Genomic DNA, 12,744 nt, shown 5'->3' on the forward strand with positions numbered 1-12,744 from the left:
TACTTATACTGTATATACCCTGTGTCACTTATATACTATATAAGAGTCTGTGCTGTGTAATCATTATCTGGGGGACAGCGAGGATTATCTGACAGGACTGCAGGGGGCGATACTTATACTGTATATACCCTGTGTCACTTATATACTATATAAGAGTCTGTGCTGTGTAATCATTATCTGGGGGACAGCGAGGATTATCTGACAGGACTGCAGGGGGTGATACTTATACTGTATATACCCTGTGTCACTTATATACTATATAAGAGTCTGTGCTGTGTAATCATTATCTGGGGACAGCAAGGATTATCTGACAGGACTGCAGGGGGCGATACTTATACTGTATATACCCTGTGTCACTTATATACTATATAAGAGTTTGTGCTGTGTAATCATTATCTGGGGAACACCGAGGATTATCTGACAGGACTGCAGGGGGCGATACTTATACTGTATATACCCTGTGTCACTTATATACTATATAAGAGTCTGTGCTGTGTAATCATTATCTGGGGGACAGTGAGGATTATCTGACAGGACTGCAGGGGGTGATACTTATACTGTATATACCCTGTGTCACTTATATACTATATAAGAGTCTGTGCTGTGTAATCATTATCTGGGGGACAGCGAGGATTATCTGACAGGACTGCAGGGGGCGATACTTATACTGTATATACCCTGTGTCACTTATATACTATATAAGAGTCTGTGCTGTGTAATCATTATCTGGGGGACAGCGAGGATTATCTGACAGGACTGCAGGGGGCGATACTTATACTGTATATACCCTGTGTCACTTATATACTATATAAGAGTTTGTGCTGTGTAATCATTATCTGGGGACACCGAGGATTATCTGACAGGACTGCAGGGGGCGATACTTATACTGTATATACCCTGTGTCACTTATATACTATATAAGAGTTTGTGCTTGTAATCATTATCTGGGGGACAGCGAGGATTATCTGACAGAATTGCAGGGGGTCAATACTTTTGGCCAACACTGTAGGGGACCTCTTTATCAGACTCTGGATATTGGGGTTCACCGTTTACCACTTTTATGTTGTCTCGGACATGACCCAGATTAGGATCTTTCATCTGAGCAGTCCCACCATTGTCCCGGGACACCGTGAGCTCCGACATCTCGAGAACTCCCTCCTGAACTTCAGCATCACCAGCTAACACAGACAGGAGGAAATCATTACCATCTGGGGTCCCCCCTACAGCTGGGGTTTCCCTGTTAGGATCACAAGGTTCAGAGGTCACCTTAGGCCAGACATTATTCACATTCTCAGGACATGGCGGCTTCTGCTTTCTCCACAAATCCCAGAACAGAGGAAAATCCCCCCTGTAATCCTCATGGAACAGTACCATTGCACTAAACACACCAGCTGGTCAGCCGTTGTAGGCCCCGCTTGTCCAACCCAGCGATGAACCTTAGGTGGAGGTGACCTGGTGTATTTGTCCAGTACCAGTCTCTCCCCCATCTGTGTCGGAGTGGCCTCCTCAAGATGAAGCCATTTCTTGACCAGGTCATGCATCTGGGATCGGGTGAGAGATTCTCAGAGAAAGTCCAGTGGTGCACCGTCCCAGCACATACGTGCATGTTCACACCAAGACGTATCAGGATCTTGCCTCTCAGTGTGGAGTAGTCATTAGCCTTCTGTTCACACAGGTCATAGTAGGCCTTCTGAGGTTCTCTGGTGAGGAAGGTGCCAGTACATCGGCCCACTGATGCCTTGGCAGCTTCTCCAGCTTGGCCACTCGCTCATAAACCAGCAGATACATCTCTACGTCATCTGTGGACATCATCTTTTTTACGGCAGCTCGGGCCACGGTCTGTAGCCTCTGGGCTTCTCTTACACCAGCACACTCTCCGGCCGTCCTCTGGTCCACCAGAGCCTTCCTGAGCTGCGTCAGCGTCTCCATCAGCCACAAGTTCATCTCCTGTTGCTGGGCTTGTGCTTGTTGTTGTCGCCTCTCGGCTTCTATCAGGGCTTGTTGCTGCTGTGCCTGAGTCTGCTGCTGCTGCTGTAGGATGACCTGCCCAATCTGTTGTACAAAGTCCTCCATGCTGGTGGTCTCCTTTTTAATTTCTCCTGCAGTTTTCACCCAGGACATAGGAGAGGAAAACATTTGTGTATGTCTCTTTAAGACTGTAAAATTTGAGTTTCCTGTATGAGAAGCTCCATATGTGGGGGAGGGGGCTCGGTAGTAGCAGTGGTGCGACCCAAACAGTCAGAGACAGGGACACAAAATGCAGCAAAGTGGTTTATTTAGGAAGAGACAGGGCTCATTCACACGGAGTAAACGCGGCACGCAATGTGCCGCGTTTATGGGACGTTTGCGCCGCGATTTTGACGGTGCATGTTTGCGGTCGCGTTAGCATCATTGCGTGCCGCGTTTACTCCGTGTGAACGAGCCCTAAATCCTGCTTGTCTGAGCCACTAACTAAACATAAAAGATAATCTAACTATACATGCGGCTTACTATCAGCCACACCAACACAACAGGAGCAATATAGTGTCACCAGCCTCACGGTTACAGGACAGACCCGACGCCTCCTCTCACCTCATGGACCTGCCCTGCAATGTAAGAGCTGCAGCTTTTATGGGTCAGTAATGAGCCCGGGATCTGCCCCTGTGCTGAGGCTACTCCAGTCCTGCCCTGGAACACACATATGATGTAGCAGCACCCCACCACCCTGCCTGTCACCTTCTCACAATAGATAAATATGAGATAGAGAGAAACTCGCAGAGAATCCAGGCACAAATGTACCAGGGCTGCTCCGTGCGGCTGGTGAGGAGGGCTAACCTGTCATCACATGCTGAGGAGATCGATAAATGGCACATGAAAGCATCCAATCTTCTACACGTCCTCTTACCATGTGATGTCCGGGGGGCCGGGGGTCTGTATATAATATATATATCTCCTCTTACCATGTGATGTCCGGGGGGGCCGGGGGTCTGTATATAATATATATATCTCCTCTTACCATGTGATGTCCGGGGGGGGCCGGGGGTCTGTATATAATATATATATATCTCCTCTTACCATGTGATGTCCAGGGGGGTCGGGGGTCTGTATATAATATATATATCTCCTCTTACCATGTGATGTCCGGGGGGCCGGGGGTCTGTATATAATATATATATCTCCTCTTACCATGTGATGTCCGGGGGGGCCGGGGGTCTATATATAATATATATATCTCCTCTTACCATGTGATGTCCGGGGGGGGGGGCCGGGGGTCTGTATATAATATATATATCTCCTCTTACCATGTGATGTCCAGGGGGGTCGGGGGTCTGTATATAATATATATATCTCCTCTTACCATGTGATGTCCGGGGGGCCGGGGGTCTGTATATAATATATATATCTCCTCTTACCATGTGATGTCCGGGGGGGCCAGGGGTCTGTATATAATATATATATCTCCTCTTACCATGTGATGTCCGGGGGGGCCAGGGGTCTGTATATAATATATATATCTCCTCTTACCATGTGATGTCCAGGGGGGTCGGGGGTCTGTATATAATATATATATATCTCCTCTTACCATGTGATGTCCGGGGGGGTCGGGGGTCTGTATATAATATATATATCTCCTCTTACCATGTGATGTCCGGGGGGGGGGGCCGGGGGTCTGTATATAATATATATATCTCCTCTTACCATGTGATGTCCGGGGGGGCCGGGGGTCTGTATATAATATATATATCTCCTCTTACCATGTGATGTCCGGGGGGCCGGGGGTCTGTATATAATATATATATCTCCTCTTACCATGTGATGTCCGGGGGGGCCGGGGGTCTGTATATAATATATATATATCTCCTCTTACCATGTGATGTCCGGGGGGGCCGGGGGTCTGTATATAATATATATATCTCCTCTTACCATGTGATGTCCGGGGGGGCCGGGGGTCTGTATATAATATATATATCTCCTCTTACCATGTGATGTCCGGGGGGGCCGGGGGTCTGTATATAATATATATATCTCCTCTTACCATGTGATGTCCGGGGGGGCCGGGGGTCTGTATATAATATATATATCTCCTCTTACCATGTGATGTCCGGGGGGGCCGGGGATCTGTATATAATATATATATCTCCTCTTACCATGTGATGTCCGGGGGGGGCCGGGGGTCTGTATATAATATATATATCTCCTCTTACCATGTGATGTCCGGGGGGGCCGGGGGTCTGTATATAATATATATATCTCCTCTTACCATGTGATGTCCGGGGGGGTCGGGGGTCTATATATAATATATATATATCTCCTCTTACCATGTGATGTCCGGGGGGGCCGGGGGTCTGTATATAATATATATATCTCCTCTTACCATGTGATGTCCGGGGGGGCCGGGGGTCTGTATATAATATATATATCTCCTCTTACCATGTGATGTCCGGGGGGGCCGGGGGTCTGTATATAATATATATATATCTCCTCTTACCATGTGATGTCCGGGGGGGCCGGGGGTCTGTATATAATATATATATCTCCTCTTACCATGTGATGTCCAGGGGGGGGGCCGGGGGTCTGTATATAATATATATATCTCCTCTTACCATGTGATGTCCGGGGGGGTCGGGGGTCTGTATATAATATATATATCTCCTCTTACCATGTGATGTCCGGGGGGGCCGGGGGTCTGTATATAATATATATATCTCCTCTTACCATGTGATGTCTGGGGGGGCCGGGGGTCTGTATATAATATATATATCTCCTCTTACCATGTGATGTCCGGGGGGCCGGGGGTCTGTATATAATATATATATATCTCCTCTTACCATGTGATGTCCAGGGGGGTCGGGGGTCTATATATAATATATATATCTCCTCTTACCATGTGATGTCCGGGGGGGTCGGGGGTCTATATATAATATATATATCTCCTCTTACCATGTGATGGCCGGGGGTCTGTATATAATATATATATCTCCTCTTACCATGTGATGTCCGGGGGGGCCAGGGGTCTGTATATAATATATATATCTCCTCTTACCATGTGATGTCCGGGGGGGCCAGGGGTCTGTATATAATATATATATCTCCTCTTACCATGTGAAGTCCAGGGGGGTCGGGGGTCTATATATAATATATATATATCTCCTCTTACCATGTGATGTCCGGGGGGGCCGGGGGTCTGTATATAATATATATATCTCCTCTTACCATGTGATGTCCGGGGGGGTCGGGGGTCTGTATATAATATATATATCTCCTCTTACCATGTGATGTCCGGGGGGGCCGGGGGTCTGTATATAATATATATATCTCCTCTTACCATGTGATGTCCGGGGGGGCCGGGGGTCTGTATATAATATATATATCTCCTCTTACCATGTGATGTCCGGGGGGGCCGGGGGTCTGTATATAATATATATATCTCCTCTTACCATGTGATGTCCGGGGGGGGCCGGGGTCTGTATATAATATATATATCTCCTCTTACCATGTGATGTCCGGGGGGGCCGGGGGTCTGTATATAATATATATATCTCCTCTTACCATGTGATGTCCGGGGGGGCCGGGGGTCTGTATATAATATATATATCTCCTCTTACCATGTGATGTCCGGGGGGGCCGGGGGTCTGTATATAATATATATATCTCCTCTTACCATGTGATGTCCGGGGGGGGGGGGCCGGGGGTCTGTATATAATATATATATCTCCTCTTACCATGTGATGTCCGGGGGGGCCGGGGGTCTGTATATAATATATATATCTCCTCTTACCATGTGATGTCCGGGGGGGCCGGGGGTCCTCCATCATCTCCTCCTTGTACCGATCCTCGTGTCCTTCTAAATACTCCCACTCCTCCATGGAGAAATAGACAGCGACATCCTGACACCTTATAGGAACCTGACAACACAATGATACAGTCATCACCCCTCCCCCTCCAGTGCTGTTACTGGAGAATTTCCCAGCATTCCCAGCAGTGTCACCTCTCCAGTCAGCAGCTCCAGCATCTTGTTGGTGAGTTCTAGAATCTTCTGCTCATGTATCAGGGAGAGAGGGGGAGGGGCTGTGATGGGGCCCCGTCTCCTGCTCCCTCCTGGCTCTGTGATGGGGCCCCGACTGCTGGGGGCCACACAGTCCCTCGATGTCTTCTTCACCAGTGAGTATTCCTGTGTATGGAGAGACAATTAGGGGTATAAATCTTTCCTGACCCCAAATCTGACAATCATAATAAATCCCTGGACCATCCCCCGATCTCCAGTAATCTACACTCCAGAGATCCAGTCCAGAGTCTCACTGCTCTTACAGGAATGATAGAAATGTAGTACAGATACCTCTCCGCTCAGCAGATAGATGATAGAAATGTAGTACAGATACCTCTCCGCTCAGCAGATAGATGATAGAAATGTAGTACAGATACCTCTCCGCTCAGCAGGGAGATGATAGAAATGTAGTACAGATACCTCTCCGCTCAGCAGATAGATGATAGAAATGTAGTACAGATACCTCTCCGCTCAGCAGATACATGATAGAAATGTAGTACAGATACCTCTCCGCTCAGCAGATAGATGATAGAAATGTAGTACAGATACCTCTCCGCTCAGCAGGTACATGATAGAAATGTAGTACAGATACCTCTCCGCTCAGCAGATAGATGATAGAAATGTAGTACAGATACCTCTCCGCTCAGCAGGGAGATGATAGAAATGTAGTACAGATACCTCTCCGCTCAGCAGTTAGATGATAGAAATGTAGTACAGATACCTCTCCGCTCAGCAGATAGATGATAGAAATGTAGTACAGATACCTCTCCGCTCAGCAGATAGATGATAGAAATGTAGTACAGATACCTCTCCGCTCAGCAGATAGATGATAGAAATGTAGTACAGATACCTCTCCGCTCAGCAGATAGATGATAGAAATGTAGTACAGATACCTCTCCGCTCAGCAGATAGATGATAGAAATGTAGTACAGTTACCTCTCCGCTCAGCAGATAGATGATAGAAATGTAGTACAGATACCTCTCCGCTCAGCAGATAGATGATAGAAATGTAGTACAGATACCTCTCCGCTCAGCAGATAGATGATAGAAATGTAGTACAGATACCTCTCCGCTCAGCAGATACATGATAGAAATGTAGTACAGTTACCTCTCCGCTCAGCAGATAGATGATAGAAATGTAGTACAGATACCTCTCCGCTCAGCAGATAGATGATAGAAATGTAGTACAGATACCTCTCCGCTCAGCAGATAGATGATAGAAATGTAGTACAGATACCTCTCCGATCAGCAGGGAGATGATAGAAATGTAGTACAGATACCTCTCCGCTCAGCAGATAGATGATAGAAATGTAGTACAGATACCTCTCCGCTCAGCAGATACATGATAGAAATGTAGTACAGTTACCTCTCCGCTCAGCAGATAGATGATAGAAATGTAGTACAGATACCTCTCCGCTCAGCAGATAGATGATAGAAATGTAGTACAGATACCTCTCCGCTCAGCAGATACATGATAGAAATGTAGTACAGATACCTCTCCGCTCAGCAGATAGATGATAGAAATGTAGTACAGATACCTCTCCGCTCAGCAGATAGAAATGTAGTACAGATACCTCTCCGCTCAGCAGATAGATGATAGAAATGTAGTACAGATACCTCTCCGCTCAGCAGATAGATGATAGAAATGTAGTACAGATACCTCTCCGCTCAGCAGATAGATGATAGAAATGTAGTACAGATACCTCTCCGCTCAGCAGATAGATGATAGAAATGTAGTACAGATACCTCTCCGCTCAGCAGATAGATGATAGAAATGTAGTACAGATACCTCTCCGCTCAGCAGATAGATGATAGAAATGTAGTACAGATACCTCTCCGCTCAGCAGATACATGATAGAAATGTAGTACAGATACCTCTCCGCTCAGCAGATAGAAATGTAGTACAGATACCTCTCCGCTCAGCAGATAGATGATAGAAATGTAGTACAGTTACCTCTCCGCTCAGCAGATACATGATAGAAATGTAGTACAGATACCTCTCCGCTCAGCAGATAGATGATAGAAATGTAGTACAGATACCTCTCCGCTCAGCAGATAGAAATGTAGTACAGATACCTCTCCGCTCAGCAGATAGATGATAGAAATGTAGTACAGATACCTCTCCGCTCAGCAGGGAGATGATAGAAATGTAGAACAGTTACCTCTCCGCTCAGCAGATAGATGATAGAAATGTAGTACAGATACCTCTCCGCTCAGCAGGGAGATGATAGAACTGTAGTACAGATACCTCTCCGCTCAGCAGATACATGATAGAAATGTAGTACAGATACCTCTCCGCTCAGCAGATACATGATAGAAATGTAGTACAGATACCTCTCCGCTCAGCAGATACATGATAGAAATGTAGTACAGTTACCTCTCCGCTCAGCAGATAGAAATGTAGTACAGATACCTCTCCGCTCAGCAGATAGATGATAGAAATGTAGTACAGATACCTCTCCGCTCAGCAGATAGATGATAGAAATGTAGTACAGATACCTCTCCGCTCAGCAGATAGATGATAGAAATGTAGTACAGATACCTCTCCGCTCAGCAGATAGATGATAGAAATGTAGTACAGATACCTCTCCGATCAGCAGGGAGATGATAGAAATGTAGTACAGATACCTCTCCGCTCAGCAGATAGATGATAGAAATGTAGTACAGATACCTCTCCGCTCAGCAGATAGATGATAGAAATGTAGTACAGATACCTCTCCGCTCAGCAGATAGATGATAGAAATGTAGTACAGATACCTCTCCGCTCAGCAGATACAGGATAGAAATGTAGTACAGATACCTCTCCGCTCAGCAGGGAGATGATAGAAATGTAGTACAGATACCTCTCCGCTCAGCAGATAGATGATAGAAATGTAGTACAGATACCTCTCCGCTCAGCAGGGAGATGATAGAAATGTAGTACAGATACCTCTCCGCTCAGCAGGGAGATGATAGAAATGTAGTACAGATACCTCTCCGCTCAGCAGGGAGATGATAGAAATGTAGTACAGATACCTCTCCGCTCAGCAGATAGATGATAGAAATGTAGTACAGATACCTCTCCGCTCAGCAGGGAGATGATAGAAATGTAGTACAGATACCTCTCCGCTCAGCAGATAGATGATAGAAATGTAGTACAGATACCTCTCCGCTCAGCAGATACATGATAGAAATGTAGTACAGATACCTCTCCGCTCAGCAGGGAGATGATAGAAATGTAGTACAGATACCTCTCCGCTCAGCAGATAGATGATAGAAATGTAGTACAGATACCTCTCCGCTCAGCAGATAGATGATAGAAATGTAGTACAGATACCTCTCCGCTCAGCAGGGAGATGATAGAAATGTAGTACAGATACCTCTCCGCTCAGCAGATAGATGATAGAAATGTAGTACAGATACCTCTCCGCTCAGCAGGGAGATGATAGAAATGTAGTACAGATACCTCTCCGCTCAGCAGATAGATGATAGAAATGTAGTACAGATACCTCTCCGCTCAGCAGATAGATGATAGAAATGTAGTACAGATACCTCTCCGCTCAGCAGATAGATGATAGAAATGTAGTACAGATACCTCTCCGCTCAGCAGATAGATGATAGTAATGTAGTACAGATACCTCTCCGATCAGCAGATAGATGATAGAAATGTAGTACAGATACCTCTCCGCTCAGCATGGAGATGATAGAAATGTAGTACAGATACCTCTCCGCTCAGCATATAGATGATAGAAATGTAGTACAGATACCTCTCCGCTCAGCAGATAGATGATAGAAATGTAGTACAGATACCTCTCCGCTCAGCAGATAGATGATAGAAATGTAGTACAGATACCTCTCCGCTCAGCAGATACATGATAGAAATGTAGTACAGATACCTCTCCGCTCAGCAGATAGATGATAGAAATGTAGTACAGATACCTCTCCGCTCAGCAGATAGATGATAGAAATGTAGTACAGATACCTCTCCGCTCAGCAGATAGAAATGTAGTACAGATACCTCTCCGCTCAGCAGATAGATGATAGTAATGTAGTACAGATACCTCTCCGCTCAGCAGATAGATGATAGTAATGTAGTACAGATACCTCTCCGCTCAGCAGATAGATGATAGAAATGTAGTACAGTTACCTCTCCGCTCAGCAGATACATGATAGTAATGTAGTACAGATACCTCTCCGATCAGCAGGGAGATGATAAAAATGTAGTATAGTTACCTCTCCGCTCAGCAGATAGATGATAGAAATGTAGTACAGTTACCTCTCCGCTCAGCAGATATATGATAGAAATGTAGTACAGATACCTCTCCGCTCAGCAGATACATGATAGTAATGTAGTACAGATACCTCTCCGATCAGCAGGGAGATGATAAAAATGTAGTATAGTTACCTCTCCGCTCAGCAGATAGATGATAGAAATGTAGTACAGTTACCTCTCCGCTCAGCAGATAGATGATAGAAATGTAGTACAGATACCTCTCCGCTCAGCAGATAGATGATAGAAATGTAGTACAGATACCTCTCCGCTCAGCAGATAGATGATAGAAATGTAGTACAGATGCCTCTCCGCTCAGCAGATAGATGATAGAAATGTAGTACAGTTACCTCTCCGCTCAGCAGATATATGATAGAAATGTAGTACAGATACCTCTCCGCTCAGCAGATAGATGATAGAAATGTAGTACAGATACCTCTCCGCTCAGCAGATAGATGATAGAAATGTAGTACAGATGCCTCTCCGCTCAGCAGATAGATGATAGAAATGTAGTACAGTTACCTCTCCGCTCAGCAGATATATGATAGAAATGTAGTACAGATGCCTCTCCGCTCAGCAGATAGATGATAGAAATGTAGTACAGTTACCTCTCCGCTCAGCAGATAGATGATAGAAATGTAGTACAGTTACCTCTCCGCTCAGCAGATATATGATAGAAATGTAGTACAGATACCTCTCCGCTCAGCAGATAGATGATAGAAATGTAGTACAGTTACCTCTCCGCTCAGCAGATAGATGATAGAAATGTAGTACAGATACCTCTCCGCTCAGCAGATAGATGATAGAAATGTAGTACAGATACCTCTCCGCTCAGCAGGGAGATGATAGAAATGTAGTACAGATACCTCTCCGCTCAGCAGATAGATGATAGAAATGTAGTACAGATACCTCTCCGCTCAGCAGATACATGATAGAAATGTAGTACAGTTACCTCTCCGCTCAGCAGATAGATGATAGAAATGTAGTACAGATACCTCTCCGCTCAGCAGGGAGATGATAGAAATGTAGTACAGATACCTCTCCGCTCAGCAGATAGATGATAGAAATGTAGTACAGTTACCTCTCCGCTCAGCAGATAGATGATAGAAATGTAGTACAGTTACCTCTCCGATCAGCAGGGAGATGATAGAAATGTAGTACAGATACCTCTCCGCTCAGCAGATAGATGATAGAAATGTAGTACAGATACCTCTCCGCTCAGCAGGGAGATGATAGAAATGTAGTACAGATACCTCTCCGCTCAGCAGATACATGATAGAAATGTAGTACAGATACCTCTCCGCTCAGCAGATAGATGATAGAAATGTAGTACAGATACCTCTCCGCTCAGCAGATAGATGATAGAAATGTAGTACAGTTACCTCTCCGATCAGCAGGGAGATGATAGAAATGTAGTACAGTTACCTCTCCGCTCAGCATATAGATGATAGAAATGTAGTACAGATACCTCTCCGATCAGCAGGGAGATGATAGAAATGTAGTACAGATACCTCTCCGCTCAGCAGATAGATGATAGAAATGTAGTACAGTTACCTCTCCGATCAGCAGGGAGATGATAGAAATGTAGTACAGATACCTCTCCGCTCAGCAGATACATGATAGAAATGTAGTACAGATACCTCTCCGCTCAGCAGGGAGATGATAGAAATGTAGTACAGATACCTCTCCGCTCAGCAGATAGATGATAGAAATGTAGTACAGATACCTCTCCGCTCAGCATATAGATGATAGAAATGTAGTACAGTTACCTCTCCGATCAGCAGGGAGATGATCAGGGGTGGATCTAGGGCCGGGCAACCCGGGGCCCCGCGGCCGGGACCTAACAAAATGGTCCCGGTCGGCATGTCCCGACTCCAACTGAGCTCAGCGTTAAAGCAGGAGCTGAGCTCACAGCTCCTGCTTTAAACGCCTATGTATTCGGCTCATCGGCGGTAGGACGCCGATGAGCGGAATGCATAGGCATTTAAAGCCGGAGCTGTCATAGCTCAGCTCCTGCTTTAACGCTGAGCTCCGGCATTTGTAGCCGCGATGTGATGACGTCATCTCATCGCGGCTACAATATGTGTATGAGGGAGAGAGCTGCGAGGGAACGAGGAATGGTGAGTGTGTGTGTGTGTGTGTGTGTGTGAGAGAGAGAGAACGTGAGAACGGCATGACACTGGGGCAGATGGAGGGGGAGAACGGCATGACACTGGGGCAGATGAAGTGGGAGAACAGCATGACACTGGGGCAGATGAAGGGGGAGAACGGCATGACACTGGGGCAGATGAAGGGGGAGAACGGCATGACACTGGGGCAGATGAAGAGGGGGAGAGAACGGCATGACACTGGGGCAGATGGAGGGGGGAGAATGGCATGACACTGGGGCAGATGGAGGGGGGAGAATGGCATGGCACTGGGGCAGATGAAGGGGGGAAGAACAGCATGACACTGGGACAGATGGAGGGGG

The 12,744-nt window shown here is 46.1% G+C and overlaps 2 protein-coding genes across 2 annotated transcripts in view; one reads left to right on the top strand and one right to left on the bottom strand.

Moving 5' to 3' along the window:
- The window catches only part of LOC142186338 (uncharacterized), a 252,710-nt gene that overhangs the window by 96,113 nt on the left and 143,853 nt on the right, over positions 1 to 12,744 (top strand). The gene's annotated exons all lie outside the window — the stretch shown is intronic.
- The window catches only part of LOC142186339 (uncharacterized), a 28,815-nt gene that overhangs the window by 4,822 nt on the left and 11,249 nt on the right, over positions 1 to 12,744 (bottom strand). The window contains exons 3-4 of the mRNA XM_075261167.1: positions 5,969 to 6,151; positions 5,759 to 5,885 (exon numbers count right to left, since the gene is read on the bottom strand). Of these exons, the coding sequence (XP_075117268.1) occupies positions 5,759 to 5,885; positions 5,969 to 6,151 (310 nt within the window). The remainder of the gene's footprint in view (positions 1 to 5,758; positions 5,886 to 5,968; positions 6,152 to 12,744) is intronic.

Source organism: Leptodactylus fuscus, assembly GCF_031893055.1.
Source record: "Leptodactylus fuscus isolate aLepFus1 chromosome 2 unlocalized genomic scaffold, aLepFus1.hap2 SUPER_2_unloc_3, whole genome shotgun sequence".
Classification (NCBI taxonomy): Eukaryota; Metazoa; Chordata; class Amphibia; order Anura; family Leptodactylidae; genus Leptodactylus; species Leptodactylus fuscus.